This window comes from Anolis sagrei, chromosome 1, assembly GCF_037176765.1.
Source record: "Anolis sagrei isolate rAnoSag1 chromosome 1, rAnoSag1.mat, whole genome shotgun sequence".
Lineage (NCBI taxonomy): Eukaryota > Metazoa > Chordata > Lepidosauria > Squamata > Dactyloidae > Anolis > Anolis sagrei.
The window spans coordinates 135,830,569-135,855,000 of NC_090021.1; the positions used below are offsets into that span (position 1 = coordinate 135,830,569).

At 40.1% G+C, this 24,432-nt stretch overlaps 1 protein-coding gene across 2 annotated transcripts; it reads right to left on the reverse strand.

The window, feature by feature from the left end:
- Positions 1-345: 345 nt before the first annotated feature.
- On the reverse strand, positions 346-23,071 carry LAPTM4A (lysosomal protein transmembrane 4 alpha). 2 transcript variants are annotated; one of them, XM_060787205.2, is made up of 8 exons: positions 22,850-23,071; positions 10,218-10,338; positions 6,948-7,024; positions 6,739-6,861; positions 6,127-6,222; positions 3,350-3,448; positions 2,691-2,774; positions 346-1,012 (listed from the first exon to the last, which is right to left on the reverse strand). In XM_060787205.2, the coding sequence occupies exons 1-8, from the start codon at positions 22,946-22,948 to the stop codon at positions 938-940; spliced, it is 774 nt and encodes a 257-aa protein (XP_060643188.1). In that variant the 5' UTR covers positions 22,949-23,071; the 3' UTR covers positions 346-937. The 2 variants fall into 2 exon arrangements, with proteins under 2 accessions (XP_060643188.1, XP_060643197.1); XM_060787214.2 differs by lacking the exon at positions 2,691-2,774 and having other exon boundaries at positions 22,850-23,070.
- Between the last annotated feature and the right edge of the window lie 1,361 nt (positions 23,072-24,432).

Consider the following 24,432-nt stretch of genomic DNA (forward strand, 5'->3'; position numbering starts at 1 on the left):
CAATAAAGTATGAATTACTGAAATCTCAGGTGAATCCTTAATACATTATTATTATATTTGCTCCTGGCTCTGATGTCGACATGAACATTAACAAACCTCAGTCACAAAATGTGGCAAATTCACATACACCCATCATAAAATCCTTTCTTCACGGAAATATACACATTGACTTTATAATGAATTTTCATAATATGTTTTCTGGCTATTAGAGTTTCTGCTTGGGAGTAGATACTTATTTCAAAATCACTAACCACTACTGCTTGCAATTTTTTTTAAAACAAGTTTTATTTAAGTATCATTTATAAACAAAGATGGAAATACATACAAATTAGAAGCATGCAACTGTCACAAATGTAGTTACTGTGAGCACTTTTCCTGCATTCACAGCGTATGGTAAAAACTCCCAACCGTAGTGCCAACTTCAGGTTTCCTGGAAACAGCATTTCAAGGCATTGGAAAAACAGAAGAAAGGTAAGATTAAGAAGAAAGTGCCAAGTAAATACACATATGTTAGTCTATACCACATTTTGAACTCCCTTCCCCACTCTTAAGAAAATAAGAAAAAGAAGCAAGTGGTCGTCTTGCCACCTGTTTGATTGTCTTTCAGAATTGATTTACACTGGTGAAACAAATGATGCTGTGAACAACTAATTTTCACTCACCCAAGATAAATGAACCAACAAATATGAATGAAATTATATACAGAGACAGAGGTGCTTGCAGAAGGCAACAATTGCTTGGAAGATTAAAGAAATCAATAAAATTAAACTACCACAAGGGTGGGGGAGAAATCAAATCACTCCCAGATGGATTTTGTTTAGTAAGGTTATATCAAATGCCTCTCAACCATAGTGTTGCTCCTAAAGCCCTGAATACTTAAGCAGTCTCACAGTATAAAAATGAAGCTGGTAGAGGTGTTTCAACATGTTTTGAATCTTCAGGCAGGTAGGTAAGGAGGGGGAGGTTCTTTCTCTGGCATCTTCACTGCCATTTCATAAGTAGGCAGGACATACTGTAAAGGGGGAAATGAGGAAAAGGGTGTTTATCTGGTAAAACAATCATTCACACAAGCTTCCTAGTGAAATAGTAAAATCTCAATCTGATGTAAACTGCCTTCAGCTGCATGAAATATCAAAATGTCTACAGCAATAGTCTAATTCAATGGTTCTCAACCTGTGGGTCCCCAGATGTTTTGGCCTTCAACTCCCAGAAATCCTTACAACTGGTTAACTGGGAGTTATAGGCCAAAACAGTTGGGAATCCACAGGTTGAGAACCACTGGTCCAATCAATATATCTTATGTTTTCTGAAGAGCTCCTTCCCACTCCCCTGTGTTAACAGTTTTTAAAAAACTAGCATGGATAAACTCCTTATTTCCACTTGCTTTACCATTTTAACACACCATCTATGTGGAGAAAGTCAATTAGAAGTTACTGCTCTATCTTAAAAGCAGAAGCATGAACCCCTACATGTTTTATTTAAGATAAGTATGAAATTTCTACCCCCACCCCATCCCACAAGATCGTTTTTGACTAATCAACTCCTAATAAGGCAATTGTAAGTCTCAATGGGAGTAATTTGTCAACATTTGGATGGCAATCAATTTGCGAATGCTGTTTCAAGAAATCTAAAGTGATGATCATGTGAATTGCAAAAACATCCCTCCAAAAATCATTTTGAATGCAGGTGAGGAAATATATCGCCAATGAAGCAAATTTTGAAATCAAAGCATTTGACTATTTTAATATCTGGGTGAACTGAATAACCAAAACATTGAATAAATAAATTAATAATCAATTCGGAACAATTTCTTTACTACAATATGTTGTCTATACAGGCGGTCCCCAAGTTACGAACAAGATATGATCTGTAGGTTTATTTTTAAGTTGAATTTGTCTATAAATTGGAAAAGGTACATTTTTCAAGTGTAACTCTAGCCATATAAATACATATATACATACATACATGTGCATGCATGCATGCTCTGAATAGCATAGGGAAAGGTTAACCTCCCTGTGGTGTTTGGTTTGCTGTCTGTGCCCCTGTTCAGAAGATTTTAATCCAATTTCTATCCCTGTGGTCACTGGTTTTCAAAAAATGTGACATGTTGTGGAAATAAGAATTGGAGACAACTTTTCCCCATGATAACTCTTTCAGAGTTAATTTCCTTTTCTGATTCGCTGCCTGTTGTCTCCCTTTTTTTGGGTTTCTTTTTAGCCCCTGGTGGCTCAATGGTTTAAACCCTTGAGCAGGCAGGACTGATGACTGAAAGGTCAGTGGTTCGAATCCGGGGAGAGCGAGTTGGGCTCCCTCTGTCAGCTCCAGCTCCCCATGCGGGGACATGAGAGAAGCCTCCCACAAGGATGGTAAAATATCAAACATTTGGGTGTCCCCTGGACAACATCCTTGCACACGGCCAATTCTCTCACAGTGGAATCAACTTGCAGTTTCTCAAGTCACTCTTGACACACACATACACCCCCCCCCCAATTTTTAACTATGAGTCATTTGTCAGTTGGATGTTTGTAACTCAGGGATTGCCTGTATATATATTACACAGTGTCAGCAGGTTTCTCTATAGCAGGGGCTGCACTGCTTTAGTGGTAGGCACAGACCAAAGCTGAAATTGGGTAATAACGAGGTTATGTATTACTACTAACTAAGTTACATTGAGGACAGGAAAATATTACCAGCATTTTAGCTTCTGTGACTTCTGGAGAAATGCAAAGCTCTGAAGAAGATATAGTTTTCATTTGCTGCATTGCTTCTGAATGCTGAAAAGAAATTGTGCCTTGGGTTCACAGAGTTATCTGAGCATCTTTGCCGCCTCCAGTTTCATTTGCATTTTAAAAAAGCAGGGGCCCAGGCTATCAGCCTTTATATTTTAAGACCAAGTAATTCTTTCTTGGAGAATATGAAAATGAGGAAGCTTGCAAGCCATGAAACCACTGCAAGCAAATCTTTACGTGTGTGTCTCTTGTTTCTGGAAATTATTGCTTAATTCAGGAAAATGAGGCTGCTAACTCATTGACCCATCTTGTAGAAGGCCAAGATCACGGTAGACTTCCCTTCTGATATAGTAAGGGCTCAACCGCCAGCAGTGATCACTCCCAGCAGCACTAGCTCAGAGTGGATTATGATTATGATCTGGCTATCTCTCAGCGGCACATTCAGGGATACCAAATGAGAATGAACTGTATAATCCAATCCTTTCCAAAACGAACAGGATAAGGGGCAACAATCTCTTAATATGGGCGAAACCACACATCCCATGGCTGTACCATTTGTTACTGTCTGGCAGAAATCGGGTCCCCAAACCCCAAGTATAACTTTCATCTTAAGATTTTACCTGTGGAGGTGCTTCAAATGCAGGGTATACTGCTATTTCAGGCATGTTTCGGTTGCAGATATATTTATAGCAGTTCCATACACAGTTAATTAGATAAGCCTGCAGAGAAGAAAGGGAAGAATATCATTTGAAAGCAGTCAGCAGCAATAGGTGTATAAACTGCAGCTACAGATATAAGACTCATCATTTAGTTGGCATCTATTTGAAGGGTGCTAAGTACATTATTTATTCTAGTACAAATCAACATAACTGCTTTCAAGGGAAGAAAGCTATAACTACAGCATCAAGGTCAAGTGGTCACAGAGGAAGGATTTTAGCATATCAGAATATATTTTACTACCTTCAAGTTAGCTGGAAAGTATGTCAACGCACAAGAGAGAAAAGCGCAGAAGTAAATGAATAGTGAATGGAAGGAAATAATTATTTAACTGATCTCTGCTAAATCTATGTATTTTTGGTTCATAAAACCACATACACACTGATTAAAAATGACCTGTACTGAATCACACTCTTCTGAGCCCCTGGGAATACTAGCATATTTTAGCAGACAAAAAAAATGCCCCATATCTACATGAATATTGAAGGTCATTCAACAATACACAAACTCGAATCCAGAACAAAATTGTTTGCAGGGGGCTTAACATATTTTGATGTGCAGATATGCTTGGCTTCTGCAAAAATAAATAAGAAAGAGTCATGGGCCCAGCATTTGTCTCATTTGTTTCTTTCGTGTTTTTGTTTCATACCGTTCATTCAGATAGCACAAAACAGTACCCCCCCCCCTTCAGTTCGGAAAAATTGGTGAAGCGAAAGGTAAGTGAGAACGGTAACTGTTTGGTCAGCTGATTTTTGGTGCTCAGCCTATAGCCAAGCACTGAGCGCCTCTTACTCAGCACTTGGATGTAGGCCCTGGCACTTTAACGCCAATGGGCGAAAGATATTCGGGTTTTTTGGACCTTGGACAGAAAAGCTAATTCATGTAGATATGGGGCACCCATTTTTGGGAGAGGTGCTCGAAAATAAAAATGGTGCCTTATGAATGAAACAAACTGAAAAGGATACTGATTCTCTACAAATGCACAAGACTAATAATTAATCAACAGTATTCTTGTGCCCCAAACATCATTATTATTTTTCCAATTGAATTTTTTAAAAAACTTGTTGCGTTATACATGTCTTGAAAGAAAGCAGTCACTTTTATTTATTTGACGAAAGGCCCAACACTATTGCAACAATTCTTCCCTCAAAACAATCAGTCCTTCATCAAGGAAAATGATGCCCAGCAAAGGACTGCTTTTTGTGCCAGTCACTCTACAGATAATCAGAGCATATCAGATGCCGCGGTGATCTTTGCAAGCAAATTTCTGCAGTGGCGCAATGTTGACTCATTTTGTTATCCATTAGCATACTGCATGAGCAACAGTGTGGGGGTGTTACTGCATTTATTCTATCAAATACAGCCAATGTATTTAAGTCTTTGTTTAGCCAGTCTTGTGCCAACTGTAAACCAGTGAATTAAGAAAATGGTCTCTCACCAACATTTTTCAACTGTGGAAATAAGGTTCAGCTGCTATTGCCACCCTGCTGTATCCGACCATGCTAGACTACTTGTAGTGCAAGAGGTTTCTTGCACTACAAGTTCAGGCTCATAGGTAAATACCTCCCTCCCTGCCTTAGCATCACAGCATCACTTCAGTTTTATTCCATAAATTCTTGGTTTAATTGATGTATACTGATGGAACTGCAATTCAGCTCCAACTTAACCATGTGTTCTTCAGTAGTTAGACCCATCCCTCTATATCAGTTAGCACAAGCACACATCCAAAAGGCCCAGTGCATTGGAAATACCATGGATTGCCCCTCTTCCGACATCATAAACCTCAAGTGCTTGTGAGAGCACATCTCTTCAGGCTCATAATTCTTCTGAAGTATCAGTACTCTAAAAATGGATGCTTTGAATGTGTTCTCTCTCTCTATATATATATATGAAAATAGAGGGGGAGAAAGATAATCTGATGGTTTTAAGTATTGTTATCTCAGTTGAGTTTTAATTTTTATTGATAGGCTTTTACCTAATTTTCTTTTAGCTCTGTGAGCCATCATGGATTCAATTTTGTGAGAAAAGTGGCACAAATACAATTTTCCACACTTCAAGCTGCCAATGTATCCCCTCAGCTCACTCTGACTTTGGTAGAGATTCTTCTTATTTCTCATTAAGCCACTCTGTTTGTTTCACAGAATCTGTGGTGATGAACGTTTTCTTTAAATAGCAGTTCTAAGAGATCTAACACTGTTTCTTTGTCTGCATGCTACTTTGGCCCTGGGCATTCCCAAATGATGTGTCTGGCTGTTTTACACTGAAATGTCTATGGATATTTGTTTCTAGTCCTTCCAATCTACCTTTCATGACCCAGTGCTTGGTCCCTACCAGACAGGATCAAGTGAATATATGCCCATCCTGCTTTTCCAGCTTGAAACCAAGAACACTACATGGCTGAAAAAAATGGACATTGTTTAAATCTCTTCAGATGATACTGTCTATTTTTGTGTGAATTCAATAATAAAATATGATACTGTGATAATCAAATGTCTAACTGGTAGCATAAGGATGAAAGAAATCCAGGTTTAAGAAAAGCTGCCAGAAATCACTGCAAAAATAAGTAATTGTTAGTCAAAATAAACAAACCCTTTGTTTTATTATTCACAAAAGGACCTTAACAAGAACACATTAATGAGGTCCTAGTAAAATTAAAATATATGGTTATCAAAAAACTGACCTTTAAGATGATGATAAAGACAAAGAACACCAGAACCGTGAATAGAAGACAGCTTGAATCAAGAGAAAGGAGGTCATCTTTGTATGGGAATTCTGGCTAGAAAACAAAATAAATGTTTAAAGCCTCTAGTACTTATCAAAGGAATAAAACATATTCATAAAGGTCTCCTATATAGGCAAATTATTCCACTGTTCTGCTTTCATTTCTGAATCTCAATTTGATTCTGCAGAAAATTAAATGTAACAAAAATAATAAACTATTCAAAGTCCTTTAGAAAAAGCAGATCTGCCAGATATCCCAATATCATTCAGTATGACATAAACTCTGGACTGCAGGATTGCACGACCAAAGGAAATAACCACATACATGTCAATGGAGAATATTCTGAAGAAATAAATTCCACCTGGTTAAAAATCCCATTGATGTTGCTTCCAAACTGGCAATCTGGCTCATGTGAACTGGTTGGGCTTACAAATGGCACGTGATCTAAAACATTACATCCTCTCACACAACTCATGGTTAGAATTGTTTTCTAAAATACTTACTAGCTGATCTAACACATTACATCCTCTCACACAACTCATGGCTAGAATTGTTCTGGAAAATACTTACTAGCTGATCCAGATAGTCCTTTATTCTTGGAAGGTATGTCAGAGAACTTATAGCCACCAAACAACTGAGAACAAAGTCAAAAAGCTGGTAACAGAAGAATGGAATCAGCCAGCCAACCCGATGCTAAAAATGCAGGAGAAAAAAAGAATTTGTTTAACTTAAAAGAAAAAAAAAAGTACCAAGAACCAGAAATATATCAACATACTTACAGCAATGGCTCCATACACCATCATAGCACTGATTGTGAACATGAGGAGAGAGATGGCAAAGAGAACACATGCATTTTCTGGTGGGGGAAAAACATCAAAGAGATTAACAGTTAAAGAGTTTTAAGGGGGAAAAAACTACACGATCTATTAAAAGATGATCTTAGTTATATGCATTTGCCAAATATTGAATCCAATCCACCGCCAAATGGACTGAAAACCACCAAAAATGCAAAGAACCCTGTAGCAACAGTGTACTCTAGAAACAGCAGAGATCAAGATGTTTTCCTCCCCTATTAGTAATTCTAAAGAATAGCTCAGCTAAGATCTGTGAAGTTGTCTGTATCAATGGGCTAGTTTTGGACCACTATTAGGAAAGGAAATTGGTTGAAAAGTAGAATACATTGATTTTTTGGTAAGTTTTTAGTTTGTAAATGCAAGATAAAACACTAAATGGCACTGAGTTGACTGAGAGGTGAAAATGTTCTGCATAAAAAAGGAGTTAAGAGTGATCAAAAATCTAAATCTGTTGAAACAGTGGAATGTTTAAAAAGTGAGTCATCAAAAAGCAAGGGATGCCTCTACTAATTTGGCAGCAGTAGTTATATTAGCATTTTTAAACGTATTTTATTTCCCTCTTGTCTTTCCCCTGTCAAGGTTCCTTGAGGAAAAACTCAGTGTGTGCTGGATTTGTGACTAGCCCCCACCCCCAAAGGCAGACGTGGGCTGCTAGCAGCAAAAAGTTTCAGGTTTTGGAATATCTGATTCCCAGATAAAGGAGACTCAAACTGTTCTGCTCTGTTCGGTCATCTGCATTCTTGCAGAAACCAAGAGACTAAAGCAACAATTAAGTAAAATGTCATGTGTATGTGTATTCCCTATATTCCAAAATGAATAGGTATCAAAGAAAAGGCTAAACAAATCGATTTCTGCTTTGACTGTACATTTGGTCTAATACATTTGCTGTCCAAATGTAGGCAGGAAGATGTATATCCAATTGGCAACAATAACCAGGGGCAACCACGTTAACTAAGGTGCATAAAGTTCACAAGAAAGTACATTCTGTTGTAGTACAAGTTCCAGTTTTTAGGTCAGAAACTTGAAATTCTATAAAAGGGCTCTTAATGGCTAAGGCTTAGTGTTAATACACAGTTCTGGAACTACAATCTCAAGAATCGGCAAATCTATGCCCCTTTATTAGGGAGAGGCTGGGCAACCATGGCAGGTCTAGGAGCACAATCCTCTGGAAGGCATACAGATTGCCAAGAAATCAACACCTGCATTTGAAAAACATGCTATTTCAGATAAAGATAAGCTGCCACTCCTAGAGGAACTAAGAGCTGGAAATGTGGGTTACATGTGACCTGGAGCCAAAGTGCATTAGGGAAAGACTCAGCTTCTCAAAGTCTAAACCAGTCATGGGCAAACTTCGGCCCTCCAGATGTTTTGGACTTCATAGAATCATAAGAGCTACTTCATAACTGTAATTTTGCTACTGTTATGAATCACAGAATCATAGAATCAAAGAGTTGGAAGAGACCTCATGGGCCATCCAGTCCAACCCCCTGCCAAGAAGCAGGAATATTGCATTCAAAGCACCTCCGATAAATGGCCATCCAGCCTGTTTAAAAGCCTCCAAAGAAGGAGCCTCCACCACACACTTCAACTCTCACAATTCCTAACAGCCATCTAAACCTTATTCATTTACACTTATAAACTGTACTCACCAAAAGGAAATAAAAAGCTTACATGGCAAATGTTTTAGGGAGGAGGGGGCTACTTGTTTTTCTTTAGGCCATGTGACAAGATATAAATGACTTTTTCTATATCCTCTTGTTACACCGCAGCCTAGACTCCTTCAACTTCATATACCACAGAGGTGTGCACTTTAAACATGCAGAGTCTCTCCTGAAACTAGGGAAGTACTTTTATCAGTCACATTGCTCTAATCTGTTTTTAATCCGATTTTTAACCTTAATCCACACTGTATTATTTAATTGGTTTTATTTACTTATTTTTGTATTGCGCTTTTTAAAACTATGGCCTTAGCCAGCTTGAGTTCCCATGGGGAGAAAAGTGTGGTATACATAAAGTAAATAAATATCACATCTAATAAAGAACTCCAGATTAGAGGCTTTTCATCAGTGATGAAGGGTATGGACAGACTCATTCCTTCATCATCTCCAGAAACTCAGTTAATACTGTTTCTCGAGATGAGATACAGAAGATAGACTAATAAGACAAGATGTCCATATCCCATTATGTAAGGCATAAGTAGGGTATCTCCTGGACTATGACCTGGTCCTCTGGTTCACACTCTATAGGAGAATTTTGCTCTTCATGCCTTAAGTTTGTGGTGAACTTATAGCCTTTCAGTACAAATCAGAGTAGTGGAGACTCTCCCTTTTCTCTATCTGAAAGGAAAAAGAGTTTATTCTCCTTCTAGGACTACTTCCCACCGTTGTGAAGAAGGATCTTGCCAGGACTTGGGATGAAAAGAATGCTTCTCAATAAAGAGTGACAAATGGTATTCCTCTGTATCAGTTGATCATAAAATCTCACTTATGAAGTGCCACTTCAAAATATCTTCTGGGCTGTAACACAGTACCAGTCCCACCTTGCTCTTACAGCCAACAAATGCACTCAATGGAATGTACCAACTGGGGTGAAGGCTACATTTGCACAGAATAGTATGCTACACCAGCAGTTGCACCCACATAAATAAATATATGAAGAGAGGAAGAGAAGTTACACAACAATCCTGAGTTTGCCTCCCTTGAGTGGAATCTACACACTTCAATAAAAATGTGGAAATAGGAAGAAAATAAGGAAGCTAAATTGCAAGTAGACATTGGCAGTTTGACTTTATTGCCAAGCAGAAAGGCAATGGATTATAGGTTGCTTCCAACGCTAAAAGTGCACTTCAAACCTAACTTAAACATTCCTGCCTCTAAGAGAAATTTCAGAGAACAGAAACCCAAGTATAACTCTCCACTGAAGGAAAATATCCAATTTATTTTTGTTTGTTTGTTGTTTTGAGGCAAGTCACTGTTTCCCCGAGTACCCCTGAGGAGAGAAGTCAGCAACAGGCACAAAATATGGCTTGGCTAATAAGGTACATTAAAAAAAATTTGACCTGATCAATGTACCCCACAGATTAAAATGCAACAAGCTGGTACTGCAAGATACTTCTGAAAAATACCCCAGAATAAAATACACTTCAATACAATATTCTAAAATGATTGCTTCTCCCCTCTAAAATTAAATACCTACCTGCCACTCTCTCCGATGGGTAGTAGTTACCAATAACTTCATACTGAATATCAACTGTTGGCACGGTATTAGGATGAGTCACTTCAACTGTCAGCAAAATGCCCATTAGAAGATTCACTACCTGCAACAAAAAATAAATGTTGTGCAATCAGAAGATAACATTTAATTACGGAAAATAATGCTACTACCATACACACAGTAAAATGTTTTAGTCTCCCAGTGTGACCCTGGGTATATTTACACAAAAACAAATTCCACCAAATCCTGTCAAAAGCAAGTTCCAACATGTTCAGCAAGACTGCTTCTGAGGACTGTAACCTATATAGTTGAAGGGCAATCGCTACAAAACTGGGGACGAATTTTCTGTTCCCAAGATCTACCAGGGAGTGCCCTGCACTGTGACTCCCTACAATAAGTATCCAGAAGTCAAGGGTCACAAAAACAGCCCTGCTTTATAAAAATCATATCTCAAGTGCTACGATTTTAGAAACCAGCTAAGCACCTGTGCTTGCAACTGAGGGCAACATGTGATCTGTATGTGATCTGTTTTTACAGCTAAGCACCTGTTTATCTTAGAACCAGCTCAAAAGTAACACTGGTAGAGAAATTCAGTTAGCAGTTCATCTATGACCCTAGCAGACAGCAAAATCATTTTTCTCTAGAGAAAGAACTGAAAGGACTGGAACAAAGAGAAATAAAGTAAAAATGGAAAATTACTAAGCCATGAAGTTTTAGACAAGAAGTGGGGACTGAGAGAAAGACAGAAACTTTCTAGTCAAAGCAACAGGGGAAGGACAACTGAAATGAGAGAGTTCAAAGGACTGATGACCTGCAAGCCAGGAAGAGGAGAAATTGTTGCTGTCAATTGCTGTTGTAAATTGTAGATAAGGATGCACCAAAAGATAACAAAGGGGAAAGTGAAGTGTGAATGAAATAGTTTGTGTGCGCATGTTTAAAACCTTTGACTATAGAACCCCTGAGTTGCGCCTTAGGAATGTGGCACTTCCTTTTCCTTGCCTACCCCACAGAGAGATTTGTTCAAATAAATCTGTTTTATTTTATCTCTTTGCCTCATAGTGTCCAATTGGATACAGATGGGATTTCATGGTTGCCTTTTTAAAGGGACACGGCAATAGGTCTCAACAGAAATCATTCTGAGACACAGAAAAGGGGTGATGTGCAGCTCTGATATAGCACCTTGTACACCAAATAGAAGGAGATACTGGAATTTTATTGCAGCCATCTCTTCCAGCTCTTTGAGGGTATAAAGAATATGGTAACAATCCCACAAAAGTTTTGCTTGGTCTATTTGTGAAGGACAGGAATAGGAGGAGCCAGGACAAGCAGAAGAAATCTGGGACAAATGAATCCCAGTGATGTCTGTACTGCAACATAGTTAATGGAACAAATCCAGTGACCTTTCAACTTCCAACAGTCTGACCGTATCAAATCCACAAATATGACCTGATCTTCTTTTGCTTTTGACATATTTTCATTGGGCTCTGCCAACATTTACGAAATTCCACAGAGGTTTTTGGTTGTTGTTTTTTTTAAAGAAAAATAATAGTCCACAAAGTTGGGCCCTACTCCAAAATATATTCTGATGTACAACCTACCATTGTAGAAGTATTAAGTCAAGAAATGACAGGTTATCCAAAATGCTTGGGATCAGATGTATTTTGATTATTTTTTTCAAATTTGTTCAGATTTTGGAATGCCTGTATTTTCATAATGAGATATGTTGCAAATGAAACCCCAGTCTAAACAGGAGATTCATTTATGTGGCATATACATCTCATACACATACCCAAAAGGTAATTTTATACATTGTTATGCACCAGCAGAAAGTAAAGATGTCACTCTTTCTTGGATTTTGGAGTATTTCTGATTTTGGAATTCCAGAAAAGGGATGCTCAATCTATAGAAATCAATTTCACCATGTTTGGGGTTCCTCATAAGCGTTTGCTCTAAGTATAGTACAACGCCTGTATCTGTGGTGGGTACTTTCAAAGATTTTGTGTAGATAGGAAGAACCACAAATAACAGGAAACCCTATTGAAATGGAGGATTTCCAACCCAAGAACACTAAAAAGTCATACTAGAGGACCTAGAAAATGCCTATAGTGGATTTACTTTATCAGATATGTAGAAATGAGACTTCACTAACTGGCCCACAGATATAGGGGCTGTACTGTAGTTTCAAATGGAGTGCTTAATGCTGTTTGAATATTCAGCCTTCCCAGCCCAGTGCCAACACACAACGTGCAAGTGTTATTTTCTAGAGGCCAAACTCAGGCCAAGAGTGAACATAAGAAGGGCTCTGACAATCCAACAGATCAAGTTCATATGAAATCAGGAGGGCAAGATTCCAGCGAGCCTAAAACAGGCTATTATAAGAAGGGCTCTGACAATCCAACAGATCAAGTTCATATGAAATCGGGAGGGCAAGATTCCAGCGAGCCTAAAACAGGCTATTATAAAGCCGCTGTTGAAGAAACCATCACTTGACCCCACTAAATTGGACAACTTTCGGCCTGTTTCCAATCTCCCCTTTTTGGGCAAAGTCATGGAAAGCGTGGTGGCCTCACAACTCCAGGTATTCTTGGGAGACACGGATTATCTGGATCCGGCACAGTCTGGTTTCAGACCGGGACATGGTACCGAGACGGTCTTGGTCGCCTTAGTGGATGATCTGCGCCGGGAGCTAGACAGGGGGAGTGTGTCCCTGTTGGTGCTCCTGGACCTCTCAGCGGCCTTCGATACCGTCGACCACGGTATTCTTCTGGGGCGCCTTGCAGGGATGGGCCTTGGGGGCACTGCTCTGCAGTGGCTCCGGTCATTCCTGGAGGGTCGTACTCAGAAGGTGTTATTGGGGGACTCCTGCTCAACACCGCAGCCGTTGACCTGTGGCGTTCCGCAGGGTTCCATCTTGTCCCCCTTGCTGTTTAACATCTACATGAAGCCGCTGGGTGAGATCATCCGGAGTTTCGGGGTGCGGTGTCACCTGTACGCAGATGACGTCCAACTCTGTCACTCCTTCCCACCTGCTACTAAGGAGGCCGTCGAAGTCCTGAACCGGTGCCTGGCCGCTGTAATGGTCTGGATGAGGGCGAACAAACTGAAATTAAATCCAGACAAGACAGAGGTACTCCTGGTCAGTCGCAGGGCCGAACAGGGTATAGGGTTACAGCCTGTGCTGGACGGGGTCGCACTCCCCTTGAAGGCGCAGGTTCGCAGCTTGGGTGTGACCCTGGATTCATCGCTGAGCCTGGAGCCCCAGGTTTCAGCGGTGACCAGGGGAGCATTTGCACAGCTCAGGCTCGTGCGCCAGCTGCGCCCGTATCTTGGGAAGTCTGACTTGGCCACGGTGGTACACGCTTTGGTCACATCCCGCCTTGACTACTGCAACGCTCTCTACGTGGGGCTGCCCTTGAAGACGGCCCGGAAGCTCCAGCTAGTCCAGCGCGCGGCAGCCATGTTGTTAACGGGAGCTGGACGCAGAGAGCATACAACGCCCCTGCTGTCCCAACTCCACTGGCTGCCGATCTGCTACCGGGCCCAATTTAAGGTGCTGGTGCTATCCTACAAAGCCCTAAACGGTTCCGGCCCAAAATACCTTGCAGACCGCATCTCGGCCTACGAGCCCACGAGGGCCTTGAGATCATCCGGGGAGGCCCTTCTCTCGGTCCCGCCCGCCTCACAGGCACGTCTGGCGGGGACGAGAGAGCGGGCCTTCTCGGTGGTGGCCCCCCGGCTGTGGAACACTCTCCCTGTTGAAGTTAGACAGGCGCCCTCCTTGATGGCCTTCCGTAGGGGCCTAAAAACATGGCTCTTTGAGCAGGCCTTCAACTGAGTATAGTTAATTGACACTGGAATGATTTAGGACTACGAATTTTGGCTATGACCCCAGGACTTGACGAAGCGGATTTTTAGGATAAGTATATGTTGTGTTGTATTTGTCTGGTTTGTATGTCTAGACCCGCTGTACACTGTCTTTTTGTTGTTGTTCACCGCCCCGAGTCGCCTCCGGGCTGAGAGGGGCGGTCAATAAATGCAATAAATAAATAAATAATAAATAATAAATAAATCCTTAGGGAGACAAGCAGTAAGGTTATGAAAAAGAACTATTTCAGCCACTTGTATCTCCCCGAAAGAACCCAATGTACATTCATTGGGGAAAGGACAGTACTCCAGCCACTTGAAATTTCTGGAAATTGAGCTGTTAGAAAAGCTTTCCTCAAACCTTGCTAACAAAACATTTGCATTTATTTAATCACACACGAGTTCTGTTCACCTAACTGAAAGAATGGAAGGGCAAACTATGGTGGGAATCAATTTGCACTCCTGCATCTGCCTCATGATAAGATTCTTGGTTCAAAACTGACTCTAAATATGATCCAAAAATGACCAGAAGCACTTCTAATTGGTTGTGTGTGTGTGAACTCTGGCAGTCTTTAGGAGGAGTTTGTTCCAGTGTGCCTTCCCAGAATAATGATCCCATAGCACTTTGTCCTCCAAAGCACTTTACATATTAGGTCTGCTTGTACGTTTTCCACAAACGCCATTTTTACCTTTTCGCCCATGTCCCGGCATCATTTCCAATTTTAACTTTACATTTGGCCTCAATTGTGTGTTGTCTTATTGTTAATTGTTGCATATTTTATTGTATATGTTTTTTTTATTTTAATTGCTTGTATTGTTGTTATTATTGCTTGTATTGTTGTATTTGGGCTCGGCCTCATGTAAGCCGCACCGAGTCCCTTGAGGTGATGGTAGCGGGGTACAAATAAAGTGTTGTTGTTGTTATTATTATTATTATTATTATTATTATTATTATTACTACTACTTAAGTCCCTTTATGCATCTTAACATCCCTGGTGTCAAATATAATATGTACATAATCCTATAAAATATTTTCTTTAAATCACTACTCAAAATAAACTTCAGACTCTTCATTCATACCTTCTTTCATTATTCCAATTGGATTTGTGTACATATTTTTGAGCCCATTTAACCTCCTGCATTTCATAGTTTAACAGCAACTTATGTAGTTTTATTGTCATCACCTGTACACAGTAAGTTGAAAACTCTGATTTAACTGTTTCAATCCCTTTTATCCATCTGAAATCATTCAGTTATTTGCCTACAGGTAAACCATTGTACTGAATAACCTTCCACCATCAACTCCTCTCTCATCTTAAATCTATCTAGGAACTGGTGAAGCAGGCTAATTGGCCTTTCCCTTTTCTTTCTGTTTGCTCTTCCCATATGCTCAGTAAGTTGTTCTGAAAGCAGGTGTAAGTACACACAGCTATTGTAGGATCACCAGTATAAATGCATTCAGTCTTTCTCTCCCCAGTCCTCCTTCAAGTAACAACACTGATTTTAAAAACTTTGAAAAAGGACTTGTCAGACACTCTGTTAACTGAAACATGCCTGTATCAGTAATAGTTTTCATTATAGGAAAACAAGGAGAATATTTAGAGCGTGATAGATCATGTTTCCCTTGCATTTGTGCAGTTATGGTTTGTACAGCAACTGTGCCCATTCTTTGAGATACTATATCGGACTACAGTGACAAATGTCTTCATTAAATTCAAGCTGGATTACTGCAACTTATGCCACATGGAACTGCCTTTGAGGTGTTTAAAAATAATAGCTGGTCCAGATTTCTGCAGCAAGGCTCTTAACAAAGCCTGGTTACAGGGATCACTGTGTATTTCTAGATTAGTCTAGATATGTTTAGAAATTTTAGCTAAAAACTCTAGGTTGATTTACTTACAGCTCAAGTATCATGTCTTAACTCTTAACCAAAAAAGAAAGGATCCACACCCTTCTATGAGTTTTTAGAGAACCTAAAAGAAACATTGACTCTTTTGACAGTCTTTGTGTGGCACTGCTTCTGACCTTTTCAAATGTCTACGCAGGAAAATGGTGGCAGCAGACAAGGGTGGCTGGCATCTTGAAGTTGTGCTGGAACTTCCCCTCTTTGTGAAATTACCCTAGACGTATCTACAGGTCATAGCAAAATCCATAATTTTGGCCCCTATATTTGGTTTAAACTTATACATGAGGTCAACATATACATGAGTATATACAGTTTATATGGTAAGCTCCTCTGTTGCAATAATATTAATAACTGCCAACGAGTTTCAGGGGACAATTCAAAATGCTAGCTGTGTTCTAGGGGCCCTTTCAGACAGGCTTTATACCCCAGGATCTGATCCCAGGTTTTCTATTTATTCCAGATTTTCTGGTAGTGGAATCTCATACAATCCAGTTTAAAGCAGAAAACCTGGGACCAGATCCTTATATATAAGATCTGTCTGGAAGGGCCCTATGAGGTCCCTCGTCTATACAGTTTGGCTGCAAATTAATCAAAGAACCATATTCTCCTAAACTAGTCTGCTTGTGTGTGTGTGTGTTTAGCCCTTCAATGGGCCTTTCTGCCCATCTCAATCTCCTCACAAGAAAAAAGATGTACAGATTATATTTTTCTGTTTTGAGAGACCTCTGAAAATTGACTGCTTATGGGGAGAAAAGCCTTTAATAATGTGCTACATATCTCTTCCCCACTCCAATCCAGGCCTTTCCTTTGTATAGTGATGACTGCAGACATCAGTTTGTCATAATCTCCAATATTTTTCAAACTTTGGATCTCCCTGAGAATATCAAGTAATGTATTAACATTTTAGGCAACAGAAACACACAAGCATAACTTGTTTTAAACTAGCTTGGTTCAATACTAATCACCCCAAAGCTGACAGAACATACAACTAAAGGAGACAGATTTTGAACATTAGCAAAAACATCAGGGTTTTTTTTTTCATAAGCTGAACCATAACATTCTCCTTCTAGAGGATTTGTTTTAGCTTAGTTTAATAGGTTTATTTTAATCTGCAACACAAACACAATAAAAATGCTTCATGAATAGAGATACATTATGTAATAATTTCTGGCCCAAGCACCCAGTGAACTTTTCCCTTTTTTTAATCTGCCAAAGGACAGCTACTAAAAGACATTCCATCTTGTATTTGACTTCAGTCACTTCCTGGTCAATAGATTTAATATCTATCTTCACCCCTATTGCCAAAACTGGATAAAAAAGGATTCTCTTGCCTGGAGAAGAGAAACCCAGCTTTTAAAACACTTCTTACAAACTGTAGTTATCTCTACTGCTTTATTATATATAATTCAAAATGATGGCTATTGAACTTTTTACGTAAAGTTTGCTAGAAAAGTATTTTAAACTGAATAAGCAAACAAACAAAAAAAACCTACTAGAGTAAGTCCCCTGAATGTCTAGTCAAAACATTACAGAATTCTGACAAACCAGTGATGTAAGTTCAAATCATAGTTTAATTATGATAAATCACATATAAAAACCCAGGGTATGTCCTAGAATTGGACACCCCAAATACCCACTGGATTCAACTGGACTGAATCCAGATACATGTACATATACCTCACCACACTAGAGAATGAATCTGCTTTAAACTGTTTGCTGCCTCCTGCAGAATTCTGAGGTTTGAAGTTTAGGGAGAAGCCTTTAACAGCACCACTAAACTACAAACCCCACAATTCTGCAGGAGGAAGAAACCAGATTTAAAGTGGATTCATTCTCTAGTGGGATGAAGTAGCATATGATTGTAACATAGTTCCATATAAAGCAATTACAATTCTAAACTATTGTTATTGTTATGCACTGCAGAAAAATGAAAACCAAATCTTGCAATTATCAAAAATGTATCAAAAATGAGCACTGTCCTGTTTTTTTCCCATAATTGCTCTAGCTGCCACTTGCTTAAAAGTATAACAACATATAGCCCATAGGAAACTGCAAAAGCTTCAACTTAGAGCTTAACTGTGTTTCTTCCCAAGGACAGTATTTTCTGCTTCTTTTATGCAAAAACTACTGCTCCATGTATGACATTTTGGAAGGACAAATTGTCTAATGAGTCTCACTCTTTGGTTTTATAGATTAAAAAAAAAAAGCCTGATGGAATTCCTTCCTTATTTCCCTACATCTATTTTAGTTCATAGAACTTGAAAATGCTACCATCTTCGGTTCACCTGCCAGAAAAGATCACAAGCACACCACCTGTTGCTATTGAGCCCTTGTATCTAATCCTGTAGCTGAGTTAATATCTGTGTCTTGAATACAAGTAATTTACATTCATTCCAAGAGAAAGTATTTCAAATCAAAGAGAATTGTGTTTCCAAAGTTTGCACCATAAAGCTTTTTAGTTTTTCCTAGATATAAGGAATTTTTAGAAGAGCAGGCTCTCTTCAGATTTGCTTATCAACATGAAATAGACATGAAAAATACTTTTAGACTGAGCCTAAAAGAAAAACCCCAAGACTTCTGCACAATGCTATAGAATTCTGGGATTTGTAGTTTGGTGAGGCATTGGTTATCTATGGCAGAGAAGCTAAATAACTTGTAAAACTAAAACACACACACACATCTCTCTACCCAGTAATAAGATAACATCATATGGATAAAATGTGATTCAGCTTCTCTTGAAATCAGGATTCTAGGAAGTCTCCTTTCTCAATTCTGTCATTTGCTGCCATATTACATTCTAGAACAGTGTAAATCATGCTATTTTATGTTACCAGCTTCCTATCAAAAGCCTTATATAATACAGCCATAAGCCTCTGAAAGTCAAGCATAAAACGAGGATTAAGCAGATTCATAGAGAACAAGTCTATCAACAGCTATAATGAACCTTCCTATTCAAGAGCCAGCTGACAAGCAGCAGATGGGGATCCAGCAACTGCATTCACTTCATCTCTGTGCTTTCTAGAGGTGACTCATTAGTCACCAGAAGGAAAAAATCACTAGACCGGATGAAGTGGCAAGGGTCTGTAGTGCAAAAGTAACTTTTCCAAAGCTCTGGGTCAAAGAGAGTGCCTCTGCCAGTTTAGTTTCTCATCTCCAAGGTGTTGGCAGGAAGAAACAACTGTGATAAAAGCAATAGGAACAAGAAAGGTAGTCCACGTGGCCAAAAAGAGGGTGAATGCATGGAATTCTGAGTCAATTTTATTTCATGTAGTTTGCAAAATGAAGTGAGGTGTGGCAGGTTAAGCACTCCTGTTTACCCTGACACACTCGGCCTACTTGCTACCATCTAGAGTCTTTCTTCTCTTCTCCTCCTTAAAACTCTGTGAGTGGTTTGCCAGTTTATGCCCGCCACTCCTATGTAATTGGGATAGAGCCACATAGAACCCAGTAGATCATACTCCAAATGGTGGGAAAACATTGAATCAGTTGTGCTATGGAGAAATCCAACATAAATAGAAAACCACTTGGTTCCCTTCATGAAACACTGGGGGTGACAATGGGCTGTGGAATTAATGCAGTTTGACACCACTTTAATTACACTATGTAACATGATTTTTGTTCCTGGGTAATAATGTCATTTCCTAATTGGTTCTATCATAAAAATATGGAAAGGGTTTATTAAACTGTAAAAACTTGGTTTTTGCTGGACATCATGCTGCATATTTTCAATACAGTAAATATCTCATAGGGTCTCAGCCAATTTAACAATTTGAGGCAGCTGCAAAAACTAAGTTTCTAGAGTATGACAACTACTTTCAAAATAAGTACCACACAATTAAACAGGAAATAACACTTTCAAACTGGAAACAGAAAACGTTTCAAGTTTTGTTACGTAGAGTAACAATGCTATGGAATCCAGGTATTTCTAGTTTGATGAGGTACCAGCACTCTGGCAGAGCAGGCTGAAGACTTTGGAAAACTGCAATTTCCACGATCCAATTGCAATGAACGAAACATTTCAGTCTCCTCCACCAAAGTGGGCTGATGTTTCATCAAACAACAAACTCCAGGATTCTATTGCATTGAGACATGGCAATTAAAATGGAGTCAGACTGCATTAATTCTACTGTGTAGATGCATCCTAGGGCACCTTAAGTTTCAGAACTTCCTCCTTTTTATGGATAATTCCCAGAGTCCCATCCTCTGAAAATCCCTTAACCATATTGTCTACTGAGCATAGCAGGTAAGGAATCCATCTTATCTAGAAATCCAAAAACTTCCAAAATAATCCAAGTAGGTGGCTGAGCCAGCCAAACGTTTGCTTTCCGTTGGTTCAATGTTGGTTCCCTCCTTTGTCTTGAGCACAATGCTGTTAAACTATGTTGTCTGTATTAGGAGTACATAAATACAAATTAATTTTGTTTCTAGACTTGGGTCTCATCTCCAAGATATCTCATCATTGACATTTTTTCAGTATCCCATCTTTGCAAATATATATTTAAAAACCTCGTAAAGACCTATGTCTTCCAGCAGGCCTACCCAGACAATCTTTAAACATGAATTTTAAGTGTCCTTGGTTTGATCTTTGTTTTGTGTGTTTCAATTTGTATTTTGCAGAGATACTTTTTGATGTGTAACTTTTATGGAGGTACGTTTTAGTGTGTGGATTTGTAGTGTTTTTGCTGTGCTTCTGTATTTTAATTGTTCTGTAACCCGTCTCAAGCCATGAGGAGAGCCGGATAAGAAATAAAATTATTATTATTATTATTATTATTATTATATAAAATACATCAAAATGCAACAAAAAATCTAAAATACTTATGGTGCCAAAATATGAAAATCTTTAAACATGAACTTGGCCACGGTGGTACACGCTCTGGTCACATCCCGCCTTGATTACTGCAACGCTCTCTACGTGGGGCTGCCCTTGAAGACGGCCTGGAAGCTTCAGCTGGTTCAGCGCGCGGCAGCCATGTTACTAACTGGAGCGGGTAGCAGGGAGCACACAACGCCCTTGTTGTCCCAACTCCACTGGCTGCCGATCTGCTACCGGACCCAATTCAAGGTGCTGGTCTTGGCCTACAAAGCCCTAAACGGTTCCGGCCCAAAATACCTTTCGGACCGCATCTTGGCCTACGAGCCCACGAGGACCTTGAGATCGTCTGGGGAGGCCCTTCTCTCGATCCCGCCTGCCTCACAGGCACGGCTGGCGGGAACGAGGGAGAGGGCCTTCTCGGTGGTGGCCCCCCGGCTGTGGAACACTCTCCCCACAGACATCAGACAGGCGCCCTCCCTCTTGTCCTTTCGAAAAAGCCTTAAGACCTGGCTGTTCGAGAGAGCATTTAATTGAGAGCTATAACAATGAGGTAAAGAAGATCGGATTGGAACAAGGAATATGAGACTGGTTATGATTCTATTTAAGAGACGAAGCGGATTTTTAGTGTTGTCTGTAATTGTTGTATAGTCTATATGTGGTTGTAACTGGCTTTTTTGTAAAGTGTCTCCTATATGTATTTGTACACCGCCATGAGTCGCCCTTATGGGCTGAGAATGGCGGTTAATAAGTGCATCAAATAAATAAATAAATAAATGAATTTTAAGTGTTCTTTGTTTGATCTTTGCTTTGTGTATTTTATAGATACGTTTTCGTGTGAAACTTTTACGGAGGTACGTTTAAGTGTGTGTATTTGTAGTGTTTTTGCTGTGCTTGTTAACACTTTGTTTTGTAACCCGCATCGAGCCATGAGGAGAACTGGGTAAGAAATAAAATTATTATTATTTTACTGACACAAAAACACAGTATGTCATAGCAAATGAGATCTATATGCTGGATTTTGTATCACAAAATCACAAGCTGAACACTTCCCATGCATTTAGGACTGTGTGATGTATTTTCGAATGATGTGCACAGATCCAAGTAAGGTGGCCTTTTGAAGTTGACAGATCGTGATTTTGTTACTATCTGTTATTATTATTTGTTAATATTATTATTATACTGACACAAAACCACTGTATATCACAGCTAATGAGACATATATGCTGGATTTTGTATCACAAAATCACAAGTTGAACACTTCCCAAGCCTCTAGGACTGTGTGATGTATTTTCAAATGATGCATTCAGATCAAGTAAAATGGCTTTTTTCAGTTGACCAATCATGATTTTGTCCGTGTTTATTGTTTCCAAATGACGGCTGAGATCTTTTGGCATGGCACCCAGTGTGCCGATGACCACTGGGACCACCTGTACTGGTTTATGCCAGAGCCTTTGCAGTTCGATTTTGAGGTCCTGATAACGGCTGAGTTTTTCCTGTTGTTTTTCCTCAATGCAGCTGACACCTGGTATGGCGACATCAATAATCCAAACTTCTTTCTTTTCCACAATCGTGATGTCTGATGTATTGTGTTCCAATACTTTGTCAGTCTGGAATCGAAAGTCCCACAGTATTTTTGGCGTGCTCATTTTCCACTATCTTTGCAGGTTATTATTATTATCATTATTATTATTATATAGTATACATCAAAATGCAACAAAAAAAATCTAAAATATGGTCCCAAAATACTCAATCTAAACTGAGGCATGTAGCCTTTCAAAACAAATAAATTTCCCCCCAAGTTCTGCGTTTGTAAAAAAAAAAATCTTCCTTGGGCAACAATGCCGCAATAAGGTGAAGGCTTGGGCGCATGCGCACTGAGAAAGATCAGCTGGAACTTCACCCCAGCCTCCCCCTCCCAACCGAACCCGAATTCCGCCGCGCATGCGCAGTCGACACAAGAGCACCCCTTCGCCTCCTCTCCCCGCCCCCCGCCCTCAACGCCTTCTTTTCGGAGCCCAGCGCTCTTACCATATACCAGGTGCCCAGGATGATAGTCCCGGTGCGGACGTGGCAACAAACGCAGCAGCGAGTGCTGTAGAAGCGGCTCCGGCTCCGCTTGAACGTCATCGTGGCGGCAATGGCGCCTCTCCTGCCCTCCTCTCTCTCTCTCTCTCTCTCTCGCCACAGACCTGACGCCGAAAGGAAAGGAACGATGAGCAACGGCCGCTCGGAAAGCTATGGCCAATCAAGAGACGGGAAGCCCAGCGTCAGGGCGGGACAACAACGGATAGGCACGCGAGGGAGCCAATCGCGAGGCGGCCTGCGAACCCACATTACTCAGACATGAGATATCGGGTGACGGCGACAAAGGGGGCGGGGCTTCCTGTTGTCTGGAGTTTGCGTCAGGCTGCGTGATGATTATGACGACGCCTCATCTACTCTTTAGACGTGACAGGTTTGACAGCCCTTGGATTGCCCCGGCTGAAGGCTGCCCTGGGAGTTGTAGCTCGGTAGAGAAGGCTTGCGAAACTACAACTCCCAGGATGCCATGGCAACAGAAACAGAGGAAAAACTTTTGAGTCTGACTCACTTTCAGGTCTTTATTCTGGAAGGTTTGCCTACTAGGTTGGCTTGGTTTTCATTTTCTACAGCCTTGAGATAGCCTGCCTCACAATGTCTCCATGGCAAAGCTTTTTGGGGGTTCCTTTCTTTCCTCTGTTTCCCTCATACACACCTGTGGCCCTCTCTCTTCTCTTCCTTTCTTTCCTTCTTCCCTTTCTTTCCTCATCCTGCTTTCTTCTTCCTCTTCCCTTTTTTTTCCTTCCTTTCTTTTCCCCTTCCTTTGCTTTCTCTTGCATCCCCCCTCTTCTTTCTTTTCTTCTTCTTTCCCTTCCCTTCTTTTTCTCTTTTCTCTCCCTCCCTTTGACCTTTCTTTCTTCCCTGCCTTTCTCTTCCCTTCTTTTTCTTCCTATCCTTCCCCCTTCCCTTGCTTACCCCCCTTGCTTTCTTTTTCTCTTCCCTACTTTTTCTTTTTCCCCTCCTTCCCTCCCTTTGAGCTTTCTTACTTCCCTGCCTTCCTCTTCCCTTCTTTTTCTTCCTTTTTCCCCTTCCCTTACTTTCTTTTGCACCCCCCTTCTTCTTTCTTTTCTTCTTCTTTCCCTTCCCTTCTTTTTCTCTTTTCTACCCCTCCTTTTGGCTTTTCTTTCTTTCCTGCCTTTCTCTTCCCTTCCCTTTCTTTTCTTCCTTTCTTTCCCCTTCCCTTACTTTCCCTTGCTTACCCCCTTGCTTTCTTTTATTCTTTCTCTTCCCTTCTTTTTTCTTTTCTCTCCTTCCTTTCCTTTGGCCTTTCTTTCTTCTCTGCCTTTCTCTTCCCTTCTTTTTCTTCCTTTCTTTCCTCTCTCCCTTACTTTCCCTTGCTTCCCCCCTCTTTTTTCTTTTTTCTTCTTTCCCTTCCCTTCTTTTTCTCTTTTCCCTGCCTCCCTTTGGCCCTTCTTCCTTTCTTTTTTTGACTTGCTTTTGCCTTGCTTTCATCTCCCCTCCTCCCCCCATAAATTTTCCCCTTTTCTTTTTCTTCCATTGTTGCATTCCTTTTCTTTCTCCATCCTCCCTTC

Excerpts from the sequence above, each read along its gene's own strand:
- LAPTM4A (XM_060787205.2), bottom strand. The coding sequence starts at position 22,948 with ATGACGTTCAAGCGGAGCCGGAGCCGCTTCTACAGCACTCGCTGCTGC. Across the intron at positions 10,339-22,849 it reads TCCTGGGCACCTGGTATATG|GTAGTGAATCTTCTAATGGG; the intron begins GTAAGAGCGCTG and ends TTTTTGTTGCAG. Across the intron at positions 6,223-6,738 it reads AGGACTATCTGGATCAGCTA|CCAGAATTCCCATACAAAGA; the intron begins GTAAGTATTTTC and ends TTTGTTTTCTAG.